Source organism: Diospyros lotus, chromosome 10, assembly GCF_014633365.1.
Source record: "Diospyros lotus cultivar Yz01 chromosome 10, ASM1463336v1, whole genome shotgun sequence".
Classification (NCBI taxonomy): domain Eukaryota; kingdom Viridiplantae; phylum Streptophyta; class Magnoliopsida; order Ericales; family Ebenaceae; genus Diospyros; species Diospyros lotus.
In genome coordinates, this window is record NC_068347.1 from 27,034,403 (window position 1) to 27,062,114 (window position 27,712).

General features: G+C 30.9%; 3 protein-coding genes and 1 pseudogene across 3 annotated transcripts in view; 2 read left to right on the forward strand and 2 right to left on the reverse strand.

Annotated features, from left to right (window-relative positions):
* Positions 1–23,086, reverse strand: part of LOC127811629 (uncharacterized protein At4g15545-like) — a 42,026-nt gene extending 18,940 nt beyond the window's left edge. The window contains exon 1 of the mRNA XM_052351653.1: positions 22,983–23,086. The gene's annotated coding sequence lies outside the window, so the exon portion shown is untranslated. The remainder of the gene's footprint in view (positions 1–22,982) is intronic.
* Positions 5,281–9,768, forward strand: LOC127811631 (LOB domain-containing protein 4-like). Its single transcript, XM_052351655.1, has 2 exons — positions 5,281–5,631; positions 9,243–9,768. Exons 1-2 carry the CDS (start codon positions 5,452–5,454, stop codon positions 9,537–9,539), a joined length of 477 nt encoding a protein of 158 aa, XP_052207615.1. The 5' UTR covers positions 5,281–5,451; the 3' UTR covers positions 9,540–9,768.
* LOC127811628 (uncharacterized protein At4g15545-like) lies at positions 17,592–22,989 on the reverse strand (annotated as a pseudogene).
* A 3,967-nt stretch (positions 23,087–27,053) lies between the features above and the next one.
* Positions 27,054–27,712, forward strand: LOC127812120 (auxin-responsive protein SAUR71-like). The gene has a single exon (XM_052352449.1). The coding sequence runs from the start codon at positions 27,095–27,097 to the stop codon at positions 27,557–27,559; it is 465 nt and encodes a 154-aa protein (XP_052208409.1). The 5' UTR covers positions 27,054–27,094; the 3' UTR covers positions 27,560–27,712.

The following is a 27,712-nucleotide window of genomic DNA, read 5'->3' on the forward strand; positions in this document are numbered from 1 at the left end:
TTCATCATAACACTGTTTATGATGTTTGTATTGGGTTTTACCTAACTTGACTTGATTTGGTCAAATTTTACACTTAAAAGTGGCTTCACGTTATTTTACCATTGATCCATTTTATAATTTTAATCAAATTACAATTAGATCCGGTCGTGTTTGAATTCACATTATTAGTTCTTTCATATACCTTTTGAGGGCTAATAATTTTTTATATTATCACTAAATCTCCTTTTAGGTTTATTTTAATTAATTGAAAATATTTTTAAAAGACCTATAATTTCTAAATTTTTTGAATATTATACAATTACTCACAATTTCTCAATAAAGACAAATGTACATAATAATAAGACTTGGTGAGGTAATAATTAAGATCCACCATGCTAGTTCTCTTTGTACTTTTTGACAACAACATGGAATAATATTAGATTAATTTACACTAACATGCTATGAGATTAGGTGAAATTTAAGGGATGCCCTTATATTTTGAGAAATTACACCAATCTCCTTTATTATTGTCAGTAGAATGAATTTTTTACCCCTTTAATCTCTTTTTTTTTTATTTTCTTTCCAAGTTACAAAAAAATAAAAAGCAATTAGCTAGTGTGTGTTTGATTGGAAAAAGATAGAAAAGAAAAATATTTTCTAATTCCATAGAAAACAATTTCCATCTCCTCCTAATTGCAATTTTCTATGAAAAATTGGCCTAAAGATATGTTACCATGAAATTTTTTTATGAAAAATGTCAAGCAATTAAACATGTAAACATAAAAAAAATAGTAAATTATATGAAACCCCATTGCACTTAGGGTCATGTGCAACTTACCCGCATGTGATTTCAATTGCATCAAATAACCCCCTTACACTTTCAAAATGTTGCAATCAACCACAATTTGTTATTATTTTACATAATTTTGTAAAATAACAACAAATTATTTTTAATTTATTTTTTTGTAAAATAACAACCTTGGGGCTTATGGGTACGTAAGTGATGGTTGGCTGATTGCAGATGGAAGCCACCAATTGTTTTTATTTTATTTTTTTTGTTAAAGAGTAAGATGAGGAAAAACAAAGATTAAAAAATTGATGGGTCTTCAGCAACAATAGTTGCCATTGCTAGGTTTGTAACCTTGTGATGGTGGGTTGTAAGAGAGTGAGTCATTACTGAGGATGGAAAATTGCCAAAGAAAGCAGACAAGGACAAAGAGAAAAAAGAGAAGTTGAGGCCATTTTTGTTATTCTTCAAAAATTAATGGTAGTTAGCAAGAACTAAATTGTTTTAAAAAATTTAACACCTTAGAAGATCAGTGCAATTTCTCAAAATAGAGAAATTGCTATGTTAAAGTAGAGAAATGTATACAACAATTTATACAAGAAATCAAGCATTTAATAATTAATCTATCTACTTGGGATAAACCATATAAATTTTAAACTTACAATAAGTTCTAATAATATCTGGGTGTTTTAATAATATCTGGGTGTTTTTTGGTCAAAACATTAAAAATTATTAATATAGATGAAACTAGATACACCTCAAATTAAAGCTACGAAAGCCACCCAAATTGACAAAAAGAACTGCCTGTTGTTCGTCAATAAATAAAAAGGATCAGAGTTATTATATCAATAAATAGAAAAGAACTAAAGAGTTGTAATATTTATTAGTGTTATGAGATGAGAACAAAATGACAAACCCTTGAAAACTGTCCTTGTTATCCATTCATTGCCTTTCAAGTTGACAAACCCTTCCATTTTAATTTATCCGCTATTTCGAAGATTACTTTAGAATAAGGTGGGTACATACATACCCCACCAGTGGCGATAGTAGTGGCGGATGGAGTGCAGATCAAGCAACAACCATGCGGGACAAACGGGACATTGAGTATGAATTTTTTTTTTTTTTTGGGGGGGGGGGTGTCTCGTAACATAATTAAGGCCAAAAGCCAATTACAAGAGGGGTCACAGTCATATAGATATCAACCACGATTGAGCTAGTTTTGTGGAATGATTTCCCTTTCCTTTTTATAGCAGGTAAAAATTCACAAAATACTATTTCGTTTGAATATAAATTGAGTACTATATTCATTAAACACTTAAAATAATTAACTCGTAATTAATTAAGAAACATTTGTGTGATTATTATATCCCATGTGCAGTATAGTTGTTGCGGCTCCAAACATGACCAATGGTCAAAGCTAAACTTACTGTTGTTATACCCACAATATTTGACTTAACTACCATCCATAACCAAAGTTTTTCTCGACTACTTTTTCTCTTTGTTTTTGTTCTATTGCACCCTAAGAGCGCTATAAATTGATTAAGTAGAGAAATCAATAAATGAAAATAGTTGGCAACCTTAGTATGCCAATACACTAAATTAGATTGTTGTTTCTTAACTTTATACTCTGTAACAAATTAATTACTATATTTTAATTTTTATCACCTCATTCTTTGGACTTTGATTTTTGTTAAAATTTAATTTTTATTTTGATTTTTTAATCAAATTCTATTAATAAAAATTGATGTAGTATACATTAATATTGTTGTTGTCTGAAAATAAAAATGAATTTATTTGACTAGAAATGTCTTGTCAAGTCACCTGAGCCTGCAAAGAAAAAACAATCAGAGAGTGCGGAAAGATTCTTGCACAAACACTCTGATACTTAAGTAAGATATTAAATATAATAAAAACTGTATTAAAACCAGTATGTATCTTTTCAAAATGAGTGCCTACTTATTTATAAAGGAATATAGAGTAATCTTAAGTAATTCAAGATAAGACTTCTAGATAACGTCTATCTTGAAATTTTGAAACCCATTAGAATTAGAATACATATAACATCTATCTTTATATTTAATTAATTCATTAGGATTCGAGTTCTTACGGATGATATTTATCTTCGTATTTCATAATCCTTTTAGAATTTAAATTCTTTATGGATAATTGTTTATCTTAACGAAAAAAAAATTGAATTTCAAAATTATCTAGTTTACGCGTTGCATGGAAACCCGCATATGAAATTTTTTTACCTTTTATCACAAAGAGATATTTTGGACTCTTGAACTCTTAATGAACCTTTACTTATGACATAACAAATATAAATTTTAAGATCACCTTAATGTTAAATTTAATTTAAATCTCACAATTAAGTGATTTTGGAGGATATTTTAATGTATATCAAGTTATTTTTTGTTAACAAAATTTAAATGGAACTAAATTTTAACAAAAAATCAAAGTCAGTGATTACAATGAAAAAAATTATAAGAATAGTGACTAACTTATTATATAGTTCAAAGTTTAGGAATTAGAAGAATAATTTATCCTATATATGTTAATATATAAAAAACTTTCTTCTTGAGGAAATGTTGTAGTTAATTAGCTTATCAATATTTATATGTTTAAATAAAGGTTACTACCAAAAGATTACTAAATTTTGACTACTATATCAATTCTACAATAAGTTTTAAAATTTATCAATTTTACATTTGAACTTTCAATTTTATATTAATTTTACACAGGATTGGACCAATGTAAGGATTTGGGGCGCTTCTAGATTTTTGAAAACCCCTTTTAGTATATACTAGACACAAAATAAAATCAAAATTTTACTGTTATTAACCTCCCAAATTTTTAAAAACCTCTTTTATTATATAATAAAAAAACAAAAAATAAAAATATTACCATTATTAACCCCTAACTAGAATCAAAATCCTATACGCTTAAATAGAGACGTTAAACAGGCAAGGTGGCATGCGAACATGCTCAATCCAACTCCAATCATTACTACAATGAGTTGGGCTTCGCTCGACTTGTTATTTATATATGGTCAAACAAAGCTTTAACATTTTTGAGTTAGCCAGTCTAAGAGCTCAACTTCGCTAGGCTCATTAGGCCAAACCAAAATTTGATTTTATAAAAAAAATAAAATTATAAATTATATATTTTTAGATTTGAATTTTTGATATTTAATTTAATAAATATAATAATTTAAAAATTATATATACAATGTCACTAATTTATAATGGCAATCAATAAATTTTAAATATTAAATCTCATACACAATTTTGCACTTTTTTAATAAGAAAATTTATGTCTCATATTCAAAAACCCATAATCACTTTAAAAAATTCTCAATATATAAATAAATATATATTTCAAATATGAAATAATTTTTATAACTTTTAAATATTTATAAAATTTAATACTACTTTTAAAAGTAGAACTAGAAACTATTAAAAATTTTAATTTTCAAACTTTTAACTTCTACATTCTATATTTTATTTTATAAGTAAAATTTACATTTTTAAAATATTTCAATATCTTAGATATTAATTAAATAAATATATTATTTAAAATTATTTTTTAATTATTTCAAAAATAAATTAGCTGACAAACTTTTGTTGAGCTCAATTAGTTAAAAGGCTTGCAAACTTAGGCCTGACCAGGATATGGAGCCCAATGGGTTGGCCCAACTCAATTGACTTTAAACGAGCTCACGAGTCGGGCCGAGCCTTGTTATGAGTTGATGGGTTGGGCTCAACCTTAGCTCGTCTCGACTTGTCTCGTCTCTTTAGGGCCAAAGGCAAGTCCAAGCAAGACTGACCCAATCCATTTGACATCGTCAAGCTTAAAATACATATTAAGAGATAATTTAAGACATCATTATCTTAATATTATTTTTTTTTTGTATAGTAAGAATCGAAGGAAACCTCAATATTTTCGGCCTTTGGTATAGACCATCATACAGGTCGCGATCGACCAGGCAACAGCTACGCAAAACCTCCCTAAGATTTCATCTTACATTCACCTTGATTCCACAATATTTTTAAAATTTAAAAAATTAACACTCTTTTAATGTGTTAATTATTTATTTAGTTTTTGATATTTTTCAAACTTGAATATACATATAATCAGAGTTTGTCATTATGTTTATTTGAAAAATAGAAAAAAATAATAATTAATACATCAAAAATACATTAATTATTTAAATGATATTATAGAATGATATAAAATCAAAAGGTTAAATAAAATTTTCTCTAGAAAAGGAAGTAAACTACAAAAACAATGCTGTAGTCCCACTCACGCAATTATAATAAATCCACAAATCACAGCATTTTGTAGAAAATGTTTATTGTTGATAAGGAAATGGGGACAAAAATCATGTCCACAAAGATGTTTTTGTCGAGCAAAATCTAAAAAGGAGGCTTCTTTGGTAGGACCCATGGAAGAAATCATGTCTTCCCATTCTTCCATTCAACACTCCACTCCTCAACTCCCCTCCTCCCCTCCTCCTTCCCATAGGTTCCTGATTTCCTCTTTTCTTTCTTCATCATTTTCTTTTCCCCTTTCTGGATCTTCTTCCCATTCTTCCTCGTCGATACCACTGTTTAAGCTAATCTACCACTCTTCGTGATGTGAGATTAATTTGTTGTCTTTGTTTGCAAGCAGCAGCTGATCAGAAAATGAAAGAACATTATGGTAGAAAACAAGGGGCGTCGTCCCCTTGCGCCGCCTGCAAACTTCTCCGGCGGCGGTGCGTTGAGGACTGTGTGTTTTCGCCATACTTTCCGGCCAATGATCCTCAGAAGTTCGCCAGTGTTCACAAGGTGTTTGGCGCTAGTAATGTCAACAAGATGCTACAGGTTAGTTCCCATGCATCTCTCTCTCTCTCTCTTCTCTCTCTCTCTCTCTCTCTATCTATCTATCCGTTCGCTCCCGTTTTCATTTGTAGAATCGATCTTTACTATGGGGTGTCTATTCATTACACATTTAATATCGGTTTTCTAAAGTATATAACTTTTGTAGTAAACTACTATGAGGATGGCATAGCATGGTAGTAGTAGCATTTTTTTTTTTACAACTTTTTTTTGATAGATCGTAGCATTTTTGTTAATACAAGTAATTAACTATAAGGAGCTTTTTACCCTTTTAATAGATTAATTTAAAAAGACAACCTAACAACTTCACATAACAAGTTTAATTTGCTCTAATGGATTAGTATCGTAATCAACATCTCATGATGAAATATAAGATGGGGAGTTTAAATTTTTTATAGCTTTAATGTGCATATATTTATAATTGTCAATAAAGTTAAAAGAAACCCGTTTGGAGAGCGTAGGAGGTAACATTTATAGTCTTAATTTTCAACAGTACGTTCATTGGAACTGAGGGGTTAGGATTCTGATTCGTATTACTTAAGGAATTAGGATTTCTGCTTTTTTTCTTTTAGGGTTCAAGATATCTTGATCTCTTGTTTAATAGTAGCTAGTATTAATATTATATTGGAGTTACAGGAATTGTTGAATTTTTGATAAATTTGCTTCTAAAGTATTGGATTGGCCATTCTTTTCACCGTTATTTCGGTTATGGTGGTTCAATACAGCAGTAGATAGCCCACTGAGCCACACCTTTAAGATGCTTTAGAATTTAAAAGGTAATAAGATGCTAATCTTGTCACGTTTCTTTTTCCAAGGACAATTCATTCTTGTTCTTGTCACTATATAATCAATCTATGTCTCCCCTACAAAAATTACCAATATGTCGCGACAACAATAATTAATAAATTATTTATCATAAGTGATCAAATACAAAACTGTTACCTTACTAAATCATACATACAACGAGGTATTATTCAAATATATATATATTAAATAATTCCTTGGCAAATGAGAGAGGAAGAGTCCAAACATGAGGTTCAGTAGTCAAAATAATTATGTTTGAGAATAAAGGTAAGATCGATGTTGACATAGACTAATATATAAAACTCCATTCAAATAAAGTGGTTAAACTTCTTTATGACCATCAAGTGTTTCAACCTTTTTGACTATATGCTCATCGTAATGCCTCTGTAGTTTTGGAAAGTATGAGCATGGATCGTATAATTTTTATATAAATTTACATAATTCATCTATACCATCCTGGAAATATATATATATATATTTATACGTATCTAATGAGTTGATGCCATATATGAATATTTTAAAAAATAAGAATTTTAGGAATATATTTTTCTTAATCAAGACCATTATTATTTTGGATACATGTGATTATTGAGTACTTATTGCCTATAATCATGACATTAGGTGACATTTACCATTACTGGTCGGGATTTGGGTCCCCCCCCACACAACAGGATGAAGTTATAAAAGCCTTTAATTGAAATCTTTAGGCCTTTGCTTGCTTCTTCCCCGCCTAGCTAGCTAACAGAATTAGTTAAAAGACAATTCAAAAAAAAAAAGAAAAGAAAACATGTTCCATATCTGTTTAATTTTGAAGTTGTATTTTTATTTATTTGTATATGATGTCAGCTAATTGCACAATCCTACATTTAGTGATAAGTAGTGTCAATCTGCTTTTTCTTAAATATCACCCAAATTTCATGATAAACGTGACACTTAAATAAAAGAATCTTTGCTACCATTTGAGCTTACTACCCCTAAGCTACCAATTTAGATAGGGAAAAGTTGTTTCTAGTACTGAGCCTCTTCATCAAAGAGAACAATAATTTGACTATGAAATTTTGAAAAAATTCTATGGAACCGGGTGGCATTGAAACTCTACATAACGTGAGAGATGGTTTATATAACATGAAGAGTGTATTATATAATATAAATGATGTATTATATAGAGAGTATTTGTATCATATAATACACTCTATATAAAATATCTTTCACATTATATACAATAACAATGCCATTAAATACCATATAAAGTTCTCAAAATTTTGCTTCTAATCAAGATAAAAGTTTGAAGGATAATGCTATTTATTAGACAATAATTAAGGTGTAATAAATATAAGTTATTTTCAAACAATACACATTTATTACATTTTATTTTATTTTTAATTCAAAAATAATATTATTAATTAATAAAATATTATAAAATACGAATTATTATCAATTAATAAATTGTTTTTAAATTAAACATAAAATATAATAAACATACTAAAATATACATTTATTAGCCCTTGATCATTACTCTTAATTTACCGTTGTGCAAGTTTGAAATTTGTCTGAAAGTGATTTTCTAAGACAAGGACTGGAGGAGCTGATATCCCATCAATGTCGACTGGCCCACCTTTGGAGAATTCAATTTTGTTAGAGTTTTAGTGTATTTAGTAAATTTTAAGATTTAATATTTATTTAGGTCAATCATAAATTATTATCGCACTAAATTCTCCAAATTAAAAATTTAGTGTAACAAGGTCACTGACCAAGTGCCTTGCGTAACAAGGTCCTAATTTTATTTTTATTTTTCTGAAAAGCAAGGTCCTAATCTATCTATCTATATATAAAGATATCTGTCCTTATCAGTTTTATGATAAAACTGTTTTATCACCTTGCATGGTTTTAATTAGGACAATAGCTAATGGCCTGACGCACTTGTCCCGCTTTGATAGTCACATCCCAATCAATGGTAGCTTGTTCACATTCACTACTCTTCCCTAGAAGCAACATTTCACCATTTTTTGTCTGAAAATATCGTTTAAATAATGTTTTTAGAATGAATTAAAATAATTTATAATCGTAAGATCATAATTTTTATACAAGAAGTGCTGTGTGAATATCATTTTTAATTTAATACATATATTATTGGGCAACACTTGAAATCCCAAGATGAGACTTGGCCAAAACTATAGATGAAAAATCAAATCTCAGGATAAATGAAAAACCTAAAAGGAAAAGATAACCCAAAAGGCTTGGTGTATGGGTTCTATAAGTTTTAACAATACCAGACAAAATATAAATGGGTTATTGGGTTCTACATTAAGTGCATCAAATTCAATAGTTGGTGAGCCTTCAACGAAGAGGTGACTAATTATTTAAAATAATATTAAAAATCATGATCAATTATGTGATGTTTGATAAAATAATATTAAAAATCATTATTGATGATGATGTCATCAATTATGTGATGTTAATAAATAAAAAAAATAATGACACATGCTTAGTCTCTTTTATTTATCACATTTTCTAATTAGAATGCACCACACCGTCATTAATCATAACTTCTAACGTTATTTAATTTTTATAATTACAAGGATTTTAATTGGGAAAGTAAGATTTATTGTTTTTTTGTATTAAAAATAGTCATTGATTGAGTGGACTTTTATTATATTATATATATTGTGAGATCTATATATCAAAATTGAACCATGCCAAGTTGCTTTGTGCTCGTTTTTCTTTAGTTTACGTACGTGGGAATTGGGATTCGAGTTTTAACAGTCGGGTTGTTGAAATGCTAAACTAAACAGGAGTTGCCGGTGGAGCAACGAGCGGACGCAGTTACGTGCATGGTGTACGAAGCAAATGCAAGGATCCGCGATCGAGTCTATGGCTGCGTCGGAGCAATATCATCGCTGCAACACCAGGTCGACGCCCTTCAGACGCAGCTTGCTCTTGTACAGGCTGAGGTAGTGCAAATGCGCATCCGGCAATTCCCCTCCACCGCCGGCTCGCCGGAAAATTGCTCTCCCTCCTCCTCCAAGTCTCTCCCTAACGTCGTGACTCATGATCGAGCCAATGCAGGGCCATCCTTGTGGCCTCGCTAGCTAGCTTAATTATATTATATTATATTATATATATATATATATCGGCTAGGCCTTTCTTATTTTAATTTCATCCATGGCATCCATCGATCGATCTCACTTGGTTAATTAATCGCTTGGTTGCTGCTTCTGTAATTGTGCTTCTACTTGGATAGATATAATATATATATGATAACTATATAACCATCTTGTAAAATTAATGTCCCCAGATATTATTATTATGTAAATTATAAACGAGTTATAATTATATAAATGCAACGGTACTATCTGTTTGAATAGGTCAACCTCGTGTGCTAGTAGTAACTTTAACGTTCAGTTAATGTATTTAAGACCTATATATTGTGACCCTTGGAATTAGTGACCAAAGCAGTGTATGGAGATCAATTTTTGAAAGCCAAAAAGGTTGCCGGACAGATTTAGGAGGCTGAAATATTAAAATACTTTTACTCACATTACATTACACTTTTTTTAATGTAATGTGAGTGAAGTTATTTTAGTATTTTAGCCCCCATTCTGTAAATTTGTCTATCAATCTGTCTAGCTCCGTAGAAGAAGTCGTGTATGAAAACTTGTTAACAGAGACTTTTTTTTATCTAAAGAACCGATACCAAAACAATACAATAGCGATATGAAAATTTATGCATTTTTTAATACACAATAAATAAAAATAAAGAGGAAATACTATTCTGATTGTATATGAAAAAAATTGTTTGCCTTGGAGTCAGCCCACGACGTTTGGAATAATAAAGCCCAAGTGAGGATTCACTGGACCTGACTTGCATCGGCCCATCAGAAAATGCTCAATAAGTAAGAATTTCATTAACCACAAGTTAAAAAGCACCTACAGCTTCAAGATATAAGACATTTCTCGAGCTCTAATTAAAGATTACATTAGAAGATTTAAATAACCAATAAAAAAATACAATTCATAGAGATATATATATATATATATTTTTTTTGTAAGTAAAATTTATAAAGATATTTGTATAAATAACAATTCATTACAATGCACTTAAGCATGATCAGATATAATTAGATTGTTATACTACTACTCAACATGATGGTATGATGTGGCAATTGTATTGAATTTTTGTTGTTTCGAAGGGTCGTCAAGGCAAGGATTGATGAAGACAAAGACATTTTTCTAATCGTCAGCATATTTAAACCACCTTCCCATCCCCACCCCACTTGGTATCAACTGCTCAGTATCATGCTTTGTATGTCTCGAATCAATGCTTATTTGAAGAGACATCGATCCAACCCCTTGTCCCTGAATCCTTAACAAGGTTGAACCAAAATTGAAACCAGCTCAAAGTGGCCTCAATCTCGATAGCAAGACAAACCATCAAGAAGGTTATATATCATATATTACTAGGTGTAGAGGCAGGGTTGAGCAGGTGTTATCCCAAGCTGATATAAGAAATCTCAAACGTGACGGTAAGACGACAATTAAAAGCCAAAGTTGAATACGTGGATGGGGATGCAGATGAAGATCTTCCCAGTAATAGGGTGGAAAATCAGAGATTGATGTTAATTTGGGAACACCTAATTGTCAAGAATCTCCTGCTTGCTCAAAAACTTCTATTGTTATTTGGGGATCATTCATTTAGTGTTTTAACATCTTTTGTAGGATGCTCCTCCCAAGCAATAAGCTCTTTGACCTACAACATTGATGACATTGGAGGAAGAAGCCATCAGGAAACAGAGGCGGCAAAGGTAAGGGAGGACGTTTGATTGAAGCAAATTGGAAACAAGTAAATAAATTTGAGGCGATGTACAAATACTATGAATTCCTTCCTTCCTATGGGAAAACCAGTTAATCATGGCACAATTAACCTCCTTAAAAAGGTCCAACAAAAATGTGTTTTGCTGCTCGTGTGACAACACTACCTCAACCAGTGAGCGCGTGCCCTAAACTCAATTAGCAAAGCGAGCGAGTGAAGTTCGCTTGACAGCAAGCTGCACAAGCTGGCTAAATCATTAATTACTTTCAGGCTTTTTTTTATTTAGAGAAATCCCTTTTAGGATGAAAATGTTCGTACTGACTTAACGAGGAACGATTAATCAAGCCAGTCTCAATCTCAGTTAACTTTAAGTAGGCCACTCTCGATCTTGATTCTCTTAACTGGACTACCTCTCTCTCTCAGAGATACTTAGATTACCCCCAACCTCCACCCATTAACTAGACTACTCTTAACATCTTTTTTTTGATAACCTAAGTTAAGAGGTTCGTCCAACTAATTAAAAACGGACAGTCTTTCTCCTTGATTTACCAATCTAATAAATTCGAATGCGGTCACAGTCTATATACATATAGAACAAGACATTCACTTCATACATCCATATAAAACAAATGTCACCACAAAAATTTAATCTTTGATACTTTCTGTGAAACTCTATATGCTTTATCACTGAGTCATGTCCATGGAGACAAGTATTCTAACATCTTGACTTAGACTTAGCTTGGTTTAAAAAATCTTTAACAAACCCAAAGATAAACTGATACAATTTGATGTTAAATTATTTAACTCAGTTAAGATTCTCTCTTAAAATTAAGAGATAAGGTCGGTCTCAATATAATTTCTTATAATCTAAGCAATTAATCTAAATTCAAATAAACTAGGGAGATTATCCTTTCTTTTAAATTTTAAGAAGATAATTTTTAGAAATAAGTCTAACCTCTTTAAAATTACTAAGAATCACTATTCCTAGACTCCAATAATATCACCCGGCCGGGATCATTATTCTTAAGACTCCAATCAGCAAGAAACTTTATGTGAATGATTATATCTAAACTATTAAAAATGGAAGATGATCTCTTCATTAGGATAAGCATTCTTAATCATGATCTTAACTCATCTTGCGATTTCTCTAATAGCTCTATATCTAATTTAGACATTGAAATGAATTTCCTAACTGCTACGAAGCACTTTCATTATTCTCTTTTGCAATATATCAAGCTCTATGGTTAGAAGCCAAAGCTTCGTTCCTGCCAACTGGTTCATTTCCTCCTTTGCAAATACTTTGTTGGTCAAATTTGTGTATGATCAAATTCATTTGAGAATGAGTATCTACAGTGCTACCTGACCTGTATGGCAAATAGATGAGACTTCCCGTAGCCTATTCCAACCAATCATTGTGATTCACCTAAAAATAAAACAACAATAACAACCCAAAATTAACCTTAAATCCATTAGGTATAGTGAAGAGATATCATAATTACCAAAATTGAATAAAATTGCTCGGTTCAACTATTTACTTACAATGAGCAAGTTAAGATAACGACCGTTAAAATAAGTAAGATAATGTTGCATTAAGATAATGTTGTATTTTAAGAGTTTTATCAAATTACTTGCTAATTTTTTTAAAATTCATTGAGAATTGTACTTTTTATTTTCATATGTTGTTGAATGCATATGATAAATATCAAGATAAGAGTTTTTTTATTAAAATATCCCTATTTCTAAATTCATTCAAAACTGTATATCAACAACAAATTTATAATTAAAATAATATTTTATGATTAATGTGAATTGTCAAAAAATAAAAATTAAAAAATTATGATTATTTTTAAATTCATGTTTAAAAATAGATTCTAAAAAGATTCAAAAAGTAGAAATAATTATTGATAGAATTACTATAATTTCACTTAGATAATTAAAAATAGCTAAAACATAGTTTCAAATTAGATGATAAAATATAAAATTAAATTAAATAATTTAAAAAATCAATGAAAATAATTTGTATTAGATAATAAAATATATATATAGAGAGAGAAATTTAAATTTTTAAATTTTGTGAAAAGAATAATGTCATATAAATTTTAAAACTCGCCAAGCATATGACAATTTAAAAATGTATTAAATGACACTAATTATAAGACTTAATAAATTAGTTCTTTTAAAATCAATCTTATTGTAAAAATAAGACTTAATTAATTTAAATTTTAAAAATATATTAAATTAAATGACATTAATTATTCTACAATAGGCATATGAGTAATTTATGTTTATTTGTAAAATCTTAAATAAATTTATCTAAAGGAGAGGCCAGATAAATTTATTTGTAAAAAATTAGATAAGAAATTGTTGTACCATAAAAAATAGGGGGGCGGGGAAGGAATTTTAAGAAAAAAAATAAATGAATAATGAAAAGCTTGCGACAAAAGGATTGCTGCCGCGAGCAGCCTCGTGACAAGGGCTAGCCGAGAGGGTCAACCTCGTGCAAAAGCCTCTTCTCAATGAAACTTAAGCTCTACTCAACAATCGCCACGTGTCAGCATCAACCATCTTAAGAATCGTGCCTTATAAATACCCAGCTACAGGGTATTGAAAGGGGCTTGGAATTTCGATAAAATTTTGACACATTGACTACATCTTTACTGTTTTCATGAATAGTCATCTGGATCCTATACTAACTTAGGCATTGAAGGGTCATTGCGAGCGAGGATTCCCGCAAGCCTTCTAACTCATTTTCGAGTGTCAACAGGACAATATGCTTGCAATAAGACCTTGTGGTGAAGACAAAATCGTGCGACGAGGCCTTGTGGTGAAGTTAAAACATTGCAACGAAACCTTGTGGTGAAAATAAAATCTTGTGACAAAGGCAAAATCTTGCAACGAGATCTTGTGACGAAGATAAAACTTTGCGACGAGACCTTGTGGCGGAGGTAAATCCTTACAGCGAGATCTTGTGACGGAGAAAAATCCTTGTGGCAAGTTCTCTTGAGGCAATTTCTCTCACAGAAACCTCACTTCAACCGACATCGAGTTCGAGTAAACCCCGCATTATAAATTTTAATTATTATATTTTTAGCAACAACAGAAATCACATGAAAGTTTTTTAAAAAATTATCAGATAAGTTTAACAAACACGCTAGAAAACTAAAAAGTTCAAAATGTTTCCCATATTTTATATTTTTCACCCTATATCTTAGTTAACAAACATTATTTAAATTTATCTAATTTAAAAGAAAAACAAAAGAATTTGTATTAAGGGGTTAAAACTAATTCATTTACCAATTCCCCAACACTGTCTAATGTTAATTTTTTTTATTTAAAATGATGCATAAATTTGTTTTTTTTATTTAAAATGATGCATAAATTTGTTTAAAAAATCAGTTACTATTTAGAGGGTAGGGCTTTGTAACATCAAAATTTGACGTTTGTTTATGTAATGGTATAGATAATTATAAATTTTAAATGGTTAATTAGTAGTTCATGTTTTTATATTGTTTTTAATTTGCATATGGATTGAGAAAATTAAAAAAAAAAATTGAACTAAATTGAGGGGTTTGATTTGGTTTAGTTGGGTTTTATATAGGTTTAGTTTATCACCCCTAATAGAGTCAAATTAAATCGGTAATCTTTCGAATAGAGTCACACGTTCATTGCTATTGTTTGTTTACTATAAAAAAGTAATCCATATTTATTTATTAACCATATAAAAATGTAAAATAATTCATAATTGTAAAAGTTTTACTATTTACTTTTTTTTTTTTTTTTATGTATGTAAAATTTTATTATTCATGACTTAGCAGAAAAGTAATTGAGATTCATCAAACTCCAAGTCAATTTTTAAACTCATTAATATTATCATTTATCACTAAGTTATAACAAGCACTATTATTATTATTATTTTATTTTTAAAAACATATTTTATATAAACTCCTATGAAGATGTCATCTATCCACTTGTAGTTAGCTAAGTTCATAACAAAAGGCAACAATATATTAGCATTTGGCTAAAAAAAAATTATATATATGTTGTAGGGCCACGCTTAAAAATTAATTGTATAAATTGAATATTAACTTCGTGCCATAAATCAAATAGAAATAATAAACATGCATGCATACAAACACAAAATTTTACATGAAAAATCCTCCAATATAGAGAGAAAAACTATAGATTAAACTCTGAATTAAATTTATTATCAAAAGAATCAAGTACAAGCTTGAAGCTATTTGGAGTCAATTTTTCTCTAATTTTGAATTACAACACGAAAGGTTATAAGAATTTGTTGGGGAAGTAATTATTTGTATTCTCTATTAATAGTGATCTCATGTTTGAAAATTAAATATGAGCTTTGATTGTACTTGATTTTTTTGATAATAGATTTAATATCATCTACATGCTATGAATCAAATACGAATAATAAACACACGAATATAAATATAAATTTTATGTAAAAAAAAAAAAAATCATGTATCAGACTTTGAATCAAATTTATTATTAAAATATTAAAGCACAATCAAATCCTAAGTTTAATATCCAAACTCAGATCAACACTAATAGAGAATACAAAGACTTACTTTCCCCAACAAATCCTTATAATTCTTAATTATAATCCAAAACTAAGAAAAATGCACTTCAAAAAACTTGAAGAAGCGCGTACCTAATTTTTTTCTTGAAGCCTGTGAATTTGCTGCCACTGTTCCGGCGATTTTTTGCCTGAACCCTGTGAATTTACTGCCGCTCTTCTTTTTTCGCCGCGCATAATTAAGCTACTCCTTTTCAGCTTTTCGTCTGCACCGCACCACTGCTCCCGCTGTTTTCTAAAACCATAATATATATATATGGTTCACCGCCTTCAACACCGCCTCTCTCTCCTTTTTATTTTATTATTATTATTATATTATTTTATGTGTTATTGGAAGTCCAACTCCAACATTTTAACACTTTTCCTAGTCACCTTATTATTTTAATACTTTTCCATGTATGTGTAAATCAAAATAAAAATATTTTAAATTAAAATTCACCTTTAAAAGGTAATCTTGAGAGTTATAATTTATTTTAAATAAAAATAATTGTTTTTATAATGATAAAATTACTCTTGTTGGTCGTGGTCTAATTTGGTTGTTGTGTCTTTTCTTTTGATAAACAAAATATACAAAAAATATATTTAAAAACTCAAATAACCTGTTATAATTTTGTAGTACCAAATCCACCGTTTGTTTTTACAATATAATAAAAAGTATTTAAAATCAAATATAACATTTTATTATTTTTCTAAAATATTTTTTTTTAGAACTGAAATCTGTAACACAAAAGAATAATTTTATAATTAATACCAAGTGTTGCTCTAAAACCACCCCTTTGCATCAAATTAAAAAAAAAAACCATCAGCCAACTTATCTTAGGCAGCCTTAGATATGACACCCACTTGTCTATAAAATGATCCAAAAACTAAAACATCAAACCTTCTGGCTTCTGGAAGGGGGAAAAATTAACACAAACGCATACGTTATTATACATGATGGTTTGCCCCCATAGGGACTTCATTTATATGGATTACCCAAAAAAAAATTTTAAATACATACGGATGATACATCTTTTAATTTCACTCATTATTCAACTGTTAAAGGGGAGAGAGAAAAGAAAAGCTATGCGAGATCCCGTGACATGGTAACCTCTTTTGTATCTATTTTATCATCACTCTCCCAAGGGGTTTCGTTTTCCAACAATATCATGTTGGTTCATTAATGGCCTTTTTCATTATTGTTCTTGTTCACATGAACAATAATAAAAAAGATATTAAATAATATTCTCAAACTTGAAAATTACAAAGCCAAAAAAAAAAAAAAAGAATTCCTCACTCAGATATTTGTCTATTTTGTACATAACACTCCCAAGGATTACCTTGGTGGTAAGAGACTACAATGATCTCCACATGAAAATTTTCAATGCATATGGTTTGAAAGCTATTGCACCTTTTAAATAAAATTACCCAGTGCACACTAGAAAGGTAATGACCATACGTTCTCATCAGTAGTCCAAAAAAAAAAAGGCCTAATATGGATTTGACTAGATAATCATCTAAAATTTGGTTTTGCAACTTTTCATCAACATGCCATTTGCCTTTCTTCATGTATATTCCATCAATGAGATTTGGACAATTTTGCCTGAGATGACTCTCCATTTCGACCCCTATCTTATCCCTAGATGAAATTCCACTGTAGGATAGGTTAAGTGCAATGCAGCTATGGAAAGACGTGAGATTCCTGAGTGCATTTATCAATAGATTGACAAGAATAACAAACAGGTTCCCATCAAGACATGGCAAGTAACATGAAAGATTCATTGAACAAAACTTTCTGTAAAATATACTGCATTCAGTCAGATGAACTAATATCTTGCTAATATTTAAATTGGCGCAATCTAGCATACCACAGTTGCAATGCAAACCAAATCCACTTATTTACAGAAAAACCTGTAAGAATTGGGAAAACGAGGCTTGCAAATTGATCCGATCCGCAAAGGATAATCAGCAGCTCATGTCTTAGACAACAGTATATGGGGTTGGCCACGATCCCACTGCAGCATCCTGTGTAGATCAAACCATCTTGATCTTCAAAATTAGTAGTAAACATAGAATAGAAGGGGTGAAAGAGTGAAAAAGAAGAAAAATAACGATAATTATGCAAGCGTGGAAAGGGTGGTGGGAAGGATTAGATGCCTACCTCAGAAGCCATTTGGCTAAAACATTTAGTGTCCGTTGCGGTTAAGCAATCCTTGAAATGATAGATAAAGATCTCTGTTATCCAGACCAAAAATCTCTTCAGCTTTCCGTAAAGTTTCCTGAAGGGGAAAACAGAAATCATTTGTTCATTCAGCAAAAAATAAAAAGTAGAAGAGATGTAAATGGCAACAAGCCAGAAAATGAGTAATTTTCAACTAATTACCTCTCTAGATTGCTTTTGAGCATTAAATTCCTTTATGTTTGCCAAAAATGCACTGAACTGTTCATATGATAGACGATTCCTGAATTACAAAATAAATAAATAAAAATTCTGTAAATCAGCCCACCACCATTTAAATACTATTGCTGTTTAGAACAGAGAAGAAAACTCACCTAGCTTGACGGAAGAACTCCTTTCCATCAATACGAGGAGTGCGTCCTTAAAAAGTTTTGAACAGTGAAGAAAAGGTTCAATCAAGACAAAGTAAATAATCTAATATGAACATTGCTAATAGAAGAATGTGCAACTAAGTAAATGAGAACGAAAGGCAATTGACCATTTTACCAGTAATTATTTTTCTAATTACCAATGGCCATAATAGGAGTAGTGTAAAGAACTGTTATCTTCTTAGATTCCTTTTTTCTTTTCCGTGGTATGCAATTGCAATTATGGGGTTGATGTCAACAAGTACCAACGACAACAATAAATTAGGGAAGGATTAATATTACTTTAATATGCACAAAGATGTTGAAAGTATAACTTAATTTGCAATTAACTCTTAAAAACCTGGCACTGGGAGTCTGTGAGGAGAGCTTGCACCTGAGGACTGTTGGCTTGAAGGGTACCATGAAGACAGTGTACCAGATCCTATACGCTGAGGTCTTGTGGGAGATGGGATGTTTGATGTTCTCCGAGGAGATCCAGCACCAGAATATCTTATTGGAGATCCAGTTGTAGATGGGTTTTTTTGGTGTTCCAGTTGGAGTGAGCCGCGGTGTTATATATGGTGTTAAAGAATATCTTTGCACAGCTTGCTTTGAGGCTATTTGGTCAAACGTGCAGCACAGGCTATCAGTAGGAAATATAATGAAAAAGGCAGTCATTAGAAAAACACAGAGATTGAGTTTATATACCATCAGATACATATTCACTTTCTGTAGAGCTGCTGAAAGAATGAGATGCAGTGTAGCCATTGACCTCCTCATCTATGAATGGCATAGACCCAAAAAATAGTTGTAGAATAAGAAACATAACACACAAATAACACAAAAAAGATAAGGTGTACTGTATTGGAGTTCAAGTACCTTTCACTGCATAGGGTTTGAGAACAGAGTGGTCATAGGTCACAATATCAACAGTTTCAGTTGTCTGTTGAAATGAAAGCACAATAATAAATTGTGAAGGATTTTTCAAGGAGGAAATAAGCAACAAAGTGAATGCAAGGACCTAGAACACCTATAAATAATGTTGAATCTTACTGATGAATTGTCATCATTTAGTGACTGCATCAACTGTCTCTTGAATGTCTCCAACTGTCAAAACAGCAAGAAGGGAAAATGAGCAGTAGGAAAAAGAAGTAAACAAGAAAATGACAAGGACTTACAAGCACAAGGTAAGACTAGACTATGAGATCGCAGAGGATGAAAACAATGTTGAAGGTGCTAACTTTATGGATTTCCATTTTCCTTCTATTTAGTGTGGATTGGATATGCATATAGATGATATTGAAATAGATTTTTAACAAATAAAGACATAAATCAAAAATACCGCAGGGTTTTCACTTGGGAGATACTAAATATTGTTGTGTGCCAAAGCATACTTCATTCAGGTTAAGGGATCAACCAGGCTGTAGGTCAGGTCATTATGCCCAAGCATCACAGAGTTACCAAAAGGCACTAGTACTCCAACAATCAACTTCTGGTAACTTTACATGCCAAAAAATGGCATTTGCTTCAAACGTCAATGCAATTTTTTATTATTTGTTTCCTTGGATTTTCCAAATCAAAAAAAAAAAAAGTTCAATTAATGAAAATTCACAATTGGACTCTTGGCAAAATAAGATCCGAGAGAAGGGAAACCACGAAGCATCAGTAAGTCAACCTGTAATACACAAACTGGTATCTGTTGAAGGCATGCCTAGGTTCAAGGTTCGGCTGAGGGCATCTCACTCTATGAGGCACACAACTAAGCGCTAAGGTGTGCCTCACCCTAAGCCACAAGGCACACACCTTTTGCACCTTTGTAATTTCTTTGTTGTTTTTTGATGGACTTATTAAAATCTAACTAGTAATAACCATAAAAAATTAAAAGAAATTTGATAAAATTATAGAACAACCCACTATTTAGTTAAGTAGTGTTGGTTATTTGTTATTTATGAGCTTATAAGTTTGCATTTACCTATTTATAGGTATATATTGAAAATAATGGTGTATAATTATTTTTATACAGATTTTTTAGACGTGCACCTCACATCCAAAAGGCTTGCCCCTTTGCCGTGGGCCTTGCACCTAGGCACACACCAGCAAATGAGCTTTTTTATTAAGTTTTACAACCCCATGCCCACCCCCCAAAAAAAGACAAGTAAAAGATGTCACTGAATGAAGAACTAACGGCACATTACTCATATATAGGGAAAGTACACAGCACAAAAGAAGTCATTGTATGATACTACCAAAAACCAACAATAACAACATGACAAAGCCGTAATCCCACTAGGTAGTACATCTATAAGCCATGAAGGAAGCATAACCAAAAGAGCAAGCTTCAAAATGGATATTAGGGGAATCAACTTCATCTTAGGATCTCCTATTCTGCCCTTCGCGAAAGGCATCACAACAAGCAAAATAGGAACAAAATTTGCATCTTCCTAGCCCAAACTTTCACCAAGCCTACCTGGAGATGTTAAATCCTTAACTTGGCAGCATTACCAACAGATCCAAACCTAGCAAAAATTACCCACAATAACCACATTCTAAACACCTTACTAAACCAAGAGTGAAAGAGGATATAGAGGAATTGGCTCTATTATAGGACCTGCTGTTCAATTTTCACCACAAGCATCACAAGAAGCAAAATAGGAACAGCATCCACACATTTCCAGCACAACATTTAGCCAAGCCCACCTCCAGGAAAAGTCAAACCCTCAACTAAACAGAATTATCCATAGAATAAAAAACCTAGTAAATTACCCACAAGAAGGCCCCTTCTGAGCAGCTAACTAGACTAGGATTCAAAGAGGATATAAGGAAATCAACTCCATTATAGGATCTTCTGTTCACCACAAGAATCACGAGCAAATGGGAACAATATTCACACCTTTCTAGGACAGCCCTTGGCCAAGCCCATCTCCAGGAAATGTCAAATCCTTGACTAAAGAGTGCCCATGTATTGAAAAACCTAGTAAATTACCCACATTGACCAGTTTCTAAACACCTAGCAAAACCAAAATTCACTGTCCTTGCTTGGACCTGACTGTCTTGGAATCATGGTAAACATCTCAGCATATTCCAAACTGCCACCCCTGAAAATCTTCCCAAACTAAGGCAAGCTCCTTCTATTGAATAGAAAAGCAGGATGCAACAATTACTTCTAGACAAATTGCAAGGCTAGACAGCATAGAATTCCTCCCCCAAGGTATCTGCCCATACCAAGCATCTTGCTGAAATAGTGTGCATCAGCTTTCTCCCACATCGAGGATTCCTTTTTGAAGAACTATTTTCTCACCTTCACAAAACTCTTCCAAAGGCATAACTAACATGTCCCCCATACCAGAGCTGAAACTACTGACACTTAATCAAGGTAGTCAAGCACAAAAAGGTACCATTAAGGAGCTAAGGAATTATATTGTCCAAGGCGCTAGGCACCCAAAATATAGATATCTAAAATTTCTCATTGGGAGACTTGTGCAAATCTTGTAGCAAACTCTCTCAATCTTAGTTTTTGCCTGTACCTTCCCACAACATCATCACAACTCATTTTGTTCAAAACTATTATATTTCTCCTCTTCTAAAACAACCTTGTTGTATTTTGAATTGCAGTAATCATCTCATTCTATACTATATTATGCTCACTTCCACAATTTAATCTCTTCTACCACATACCTTTTCAAATCTCACCATCTCATCCTTTGGTTTCAGTTCGTATCAACCTTCCTCCGCCATTTTTTTAAAAGACATACCAGAATAAAAAATCCGCAACATGGATCCTGAATGGAACCTCTATTGTATAGTCGGTAGTCGCAATATAAAGCATCTAGAATAATTTACACAAAAATGCAGCTTCAAACATCATAGTAATTTAGGTTCTACTCATTGATTAACTTAACTATTAAATATAGTAACATCAATAGATGGATGAGAAAAAATTGACCACATTTATTTACACACACACAAAAAAAAAAAAAAACGATTTTCTGTTCGACGAAGGGCACGTTTAACAAATAATTCAAAAAAGAACCAGAGAAAATAAGAATAAATCAATAATTCGAGAAAGAGTTTAATGAGTAATCTCACCTTGCCCAAATCACGACCCAGTCTCTTCACCGTCATGGCCAGCGAATCACGCTCCTTCCGAAGCTTTGTCTTCAGTAAGCAACCAGAGAAGTAAAAACAAAGTGAATACTCAACCCAATCGCCCAAAATCAAACATAGGAGGAAGAAATTACGAAATTATGATCAGATACATTATCGTCATGGGAGATCTTTAACCGCGTATCAGCCTCGTGATAAGCTTGACTGAGTTGCGAAACCTGGTCCTCGAGCTCCAGAACCAGGCGATCCTTGTCCTGCATCTTCTGCCTCAGCCTCGCGACCTCGGACTCAAGGTTCGAAACGCGGGAGGCGATCGCCATGGAGGTGATCTTCCTGGCTAGATCGAGCTGGTCGTAGGGATCCGTGGGGATCACCGCCAGTACCTCATCAGGTAAATCGAAGTCCGGTCCGGCTCCTTTGGTCTGCTTCATCATCTCCAAAAATTCAAACCCTAATTCCCTCTCTCTCTCTCTAAAACCCTTTTTTCCCCGGTTGCAGTGAGAGTAGGCGAGACTTTAGATTGTAGTTTGTAGGGAAGGGAGAGGTCGTTGCAAGTGTAAATGAAACAAATTAGAAATTACATACAGCACGTGCATTGCTCGCTGCAACTATCATCATTAATAAATATATTAATTAATTTGAATAAACCGCATTTCATTTGCATTTTCATTTTCATTTATTTATTTATTTACTTACTCTATCTTTTCCAAGAAAAATGTCAAATGCTATTGACGAAATTGATAGACGTGTTTTGCGGTGCCCTCTCTCTCCTTTTCCAGTTTTCCCTCCAAATGGGGGCCTTTGTTTTGTCCGTTCAAATTGAATTTGACACCGTCCGCTCCCCTCCTCTTTTTGTTCTTTTCCTTTCTTTTTGCTTTTTTTTTTCCCTCTTAATTTAAGTGTAATCAAGTTTTAATTACAAAAATAATCATTTCCCACAAAAAAGCCAAAAAAAATCCAAAACTGGATGGATCTTTGGACAGTACCATTGCTACGCCCCCACTGCTGAATATATTTTATTCAGAGAAAGAAGGTGCAATTCTTCTATTTCTATGGTTGGTTGGTTGGTTGGTTGGTTGCATCGCTTCGTAATTCAACTTCATCTCACTGGTTCAACCCAGCCTTGTCTTTATGCAAACAACCAGAGTAATAAGGGATGGCCTTGAACATTATTTTGCCAACACGACCTTCTTAGTATCTTGCTAGCTACTTGTTTTAATTTGGAGGAGCTTGGCACTTTACTTTTCACAAATTCAGATATTGTCCATGCAATACCTATTTTTCAAATATCAAAGACAGTAACCATAATTTATGAAAAACAAAAGCATGCAGGTCTTTGCAGTATTAATTTAGAGGTGATATTTTGTAAGAATTCGATTCTTTTTGGCATATAATTTATCAAAATAAGTAAAAAATTTACAGTAATATTGTTATAAAAATAATTTATTACATATATGATACTGGTAATGTAATGATATTTTTATAAACAATAATTTATTAAATATTTGTTGTGTTTTCATATTACAGCAGGCTACTCGACTATTAACTATAGATAGGTAGCACACTCCCACCTATACTTTCAAAAATACATTAAAGGAATTTTGAAATAATTTTTTTTCACATTATTTTTTAATGAATTTATATAATTAAGGTAACTTTTAAAATTTAATTAACATTATTGAATAGCCTGTGAGCTATCCTAACTTTGTCTAGAATAAGATATAGTTGAGATACATATATATATATATATAATACTGATCATATATTAGAGGGATTGTGTATGTTATGTATGTGTAAATATAAAAATAAATAAATAAAAATTAATTATTGGTTGATAATTATAATTTAGTTTTTATTTTTTACTAGTGTTCACCCGTACAATACACGGGAGGTATAATCACAATAAATTTAAAAATTAAATTTTAATTAATATTAAAAAATTCATATATTAGTCTTGAAAATACAATATCTTAAATCTTAATTAGTATTAAAAAATCCATGCATTAGTCTTGCATTAAATTAAAGGTAGTGATTGATTAATTATTAAAGTAAAATTATTTATTATATTATATTATATATTTATTTATAAATTATAAATATAAATATAAATATAAATTAAAACTCCTAAATGTGAGAAAGTATAGATTTTTTAATGCTAATTAAAAATTTACTTGAAATTTTTAATTTTTTATCTTAAAATTTAATTTTTGCATTGATAAAAAAATTTTAAAATATGAATTTTGACTTATTTTTCTTTCATTATGTATTAATTTTCTTCCATAGTCTTGCAAATGTGATATGTTAAATCTTGGGTAAATCACACTAAATATCACTAAACTTTTGTGTGTTTTTTATTTTTGTCACTAAACTTTAATTCTTTACGATGTGATTACAGAAGTTTAAAAAATTTTACAATGTGGTCACATATAAGATTTTCTTCTATAGCCGAAGTGAGTGACGTGACGTACACATGGCGCTGATATGGTAAATAATAAAAATGTTATACAATAACAACCAATCAGAATGTGCCACGTGGCGTTGATGGGTTTGATATGTTTGACACATGGCACGTTTTGATTGGTTGTTACTGCACAATAATTTTTATTATTTGTCACATCAGCGCCATGTCACCCACTCCGACTATAAAGTGTTCGGAAAAACTTATATATGACCACATTACAAATTTTTTTTAACTTATGTGATCACATTGTAAAGAATTAAAGTTAAGTGACCAAAATAAAAAAACACACCAAAATTTAGTGATCTTTAGTGTGATTTACCCATTAAATCTTAATTAACATTGAAAATCCATACATTAATATTTATTTTTTAATAATTGAGGATTTAATCAAAAATAATATTATAAATATTTTTTATTAATAATATTTATAAATAAAATATTTATTTTTAATTCATTTAGAAATTATATATCTATACATGACATAATTAATAATTTAAATTGTTTATTCAAATTTTTTATTAATAATATATATTTAATTGATAGTGAAATATTCCAAAATACTTTATAGAAGCTCTTCAATTGCTTTGGAATAATAAGTACTAAATGCAAATTATTTTTATTTTATACAAATGAATAATTTTCTATGATTTAATTAATAGTTTAAGTTGTCTATTCATATTTTTCAAAAATAATATTTATTTTTGATTGATTGAGAGATTAATTAAGGAATCAATAAAAAATAATATTATAAATATTTTTAATTAATTGATGAGAAGATTAATTGAGTTTAAAATTAAGTTATAAATAAATATTATAAATAGTATTGGAAACCTATGCTTAATTTTTTACTTTAATTATTAATTATTATTATCTTTAATTTAATGCAAGTTTTAGAGGTAAAAAATACTTTGATAGACTAATGGAGGAAAAAAAGGCTTCGCAAACTATTTAATAACTAAATATTTATATACACATAATAATGGGTTGAAAAATACATGCTTAAAAGTTAACTAACTAAATATTTAAATAGATGGATAAATAGTATACACATTATAAAAAGCTTTTAATAATTTTTCAGCAAGTAAACCGGAAAAACTATGAAAAATCAATATAAATGTGATATTCTAGCTCTATCTTGTGTAATTTCTTGGTGTGTATCCATTATTGCAAATTAAAAATTACTTACATGCATATGTATATTCATCTATTTAATTGTGTCCACAACAAAACTATTTACTAACTAAATATTTAATATACACATAATAATGCATTGGAAAACCCATTATTAGCATTGAAAAACTCATATATTGAAAATTTTATTATTAATTTTATAGTAATTATTAATTACTACTACTTTTAGTAGTAATAATTTAATTATTATTAATACAAGTTTTGGGGGAAATTTTTTTTTTTTTGTAGACTATCATATTTTAATAATAATAATAATAATAATAATAATAATAATAATAATAATATAAAAATAATTTAATTATTATTAATATAAGTTTTGGGGGAAAAAATTCTTTTGCAAACTATCTTATTTTATTATGTGTATATTAACTAAGTATTTAATATACATAAAATAATGCATTGAAAAATTCATAATTAGTATTGAAAAACTCATGTATTGAAAAATTTATTATTAATTTTACAGTAATTAATACTTTTAATAATTAATGCAAGTTTTAGGGAAAAAAACTCTTTGACAAACTATCCTATTTTTATATATATAAATAAAAATAAGTTTTTGGTTAGTGGTAAGATTGTTTACAAAGTCATAGTGAGTTAGAGATGTTATTAGAATGAGTATAATAATAATATTGATCTCAATCATAATTGCAGGGGGATGGAGATATTATTCTACCTACCTACATATATGGATAAGGGGATGGATAATTAAGTAAGTGATAACCCATGCAATGCAATGCAAGCACCGTTGCTGCTCCAATATCATTTCAAACTAGAGCCATATATATAGCTAGATTCATCATCCTTATTCAAATCTAATTAGTATTCCCAGCTCAGATTGAATAATATCTATCTTATCCAATCTACTATCTATAAATCAAGCCATCGTCGTTCTGTTAAAGTTACAAATCTGCAATTCGCAATGAAGAACTTGTTTCGCCGTCTGTCCCGCATAGAGGACTTCTCGCACTACTTCCTCTTTCGATCCGAGTCGCCGCCACCGCCACCGCCGGAGTCTAGTTCTGATAACGTCGCCAACGCCAAGTCCTCCTCCTCCTCCAACATTATTGGCAACCTTTTTGGGTCCAAGAACAGAGCGAAAGTCGCGCCGGTGGGACACCTCGTGGTGTACGTCGGCGAGGAGATGGAGCGATTCGTCTTGAAGGCCGAGCTGTTGAATCACCCAATCTTTGTAAAGCTGCTGAACGCATCGGCCCAGGAATACGGTTACGAGCAGAGAGGTGCGCTTCGCATTCCTTGCGATGTCTTCGTCTTCGAACGCGTCCTTGAAGCTTTCCGCGTCGGCGATGAGAAATCGCGTCAAGATCTTCTCGAGTCCTTGTGTGATGATGGGTCTCACAATATACTCTTTGAACAGTTTGATTGAATTAGGTTTAGTTGTATGTAGGGCTAAAATCTGGAATTGGATTATTCTTGTGGCTGTGGATGAACTGCCACCCACCATACAGAACATGTAACTCTGCTTTTCTTCCATTGAATTCACTTGAATCATATTCATTCATAGCATTACAACTTTAGA

Excerpts from the sequence above, each read along its gene's own strand:
- LOC127812120 (XM_052352449.1), top strand. The coding sequence starts at position 27,095 with ATGAAGAACTTGTTTCGCCGTCTGTCCCGCATAGAGGACTTCTCGCAC.
- LOC127811631 (XM_052351655.1), top strand. The coding sequence starts at position 5,452 with ATGAAAGAACATTATGGTAGAAAACAAGGGGCGTCGTCCCCTTGCGCC. Across the intron at positions 5,632-9,242 it reads ATGTCAACAAGATGCTACAG|GAGTTGCCGGTGGAGCAACG; the intron begins GTTAGTTCCCAT and ends TAAACTAAACAG.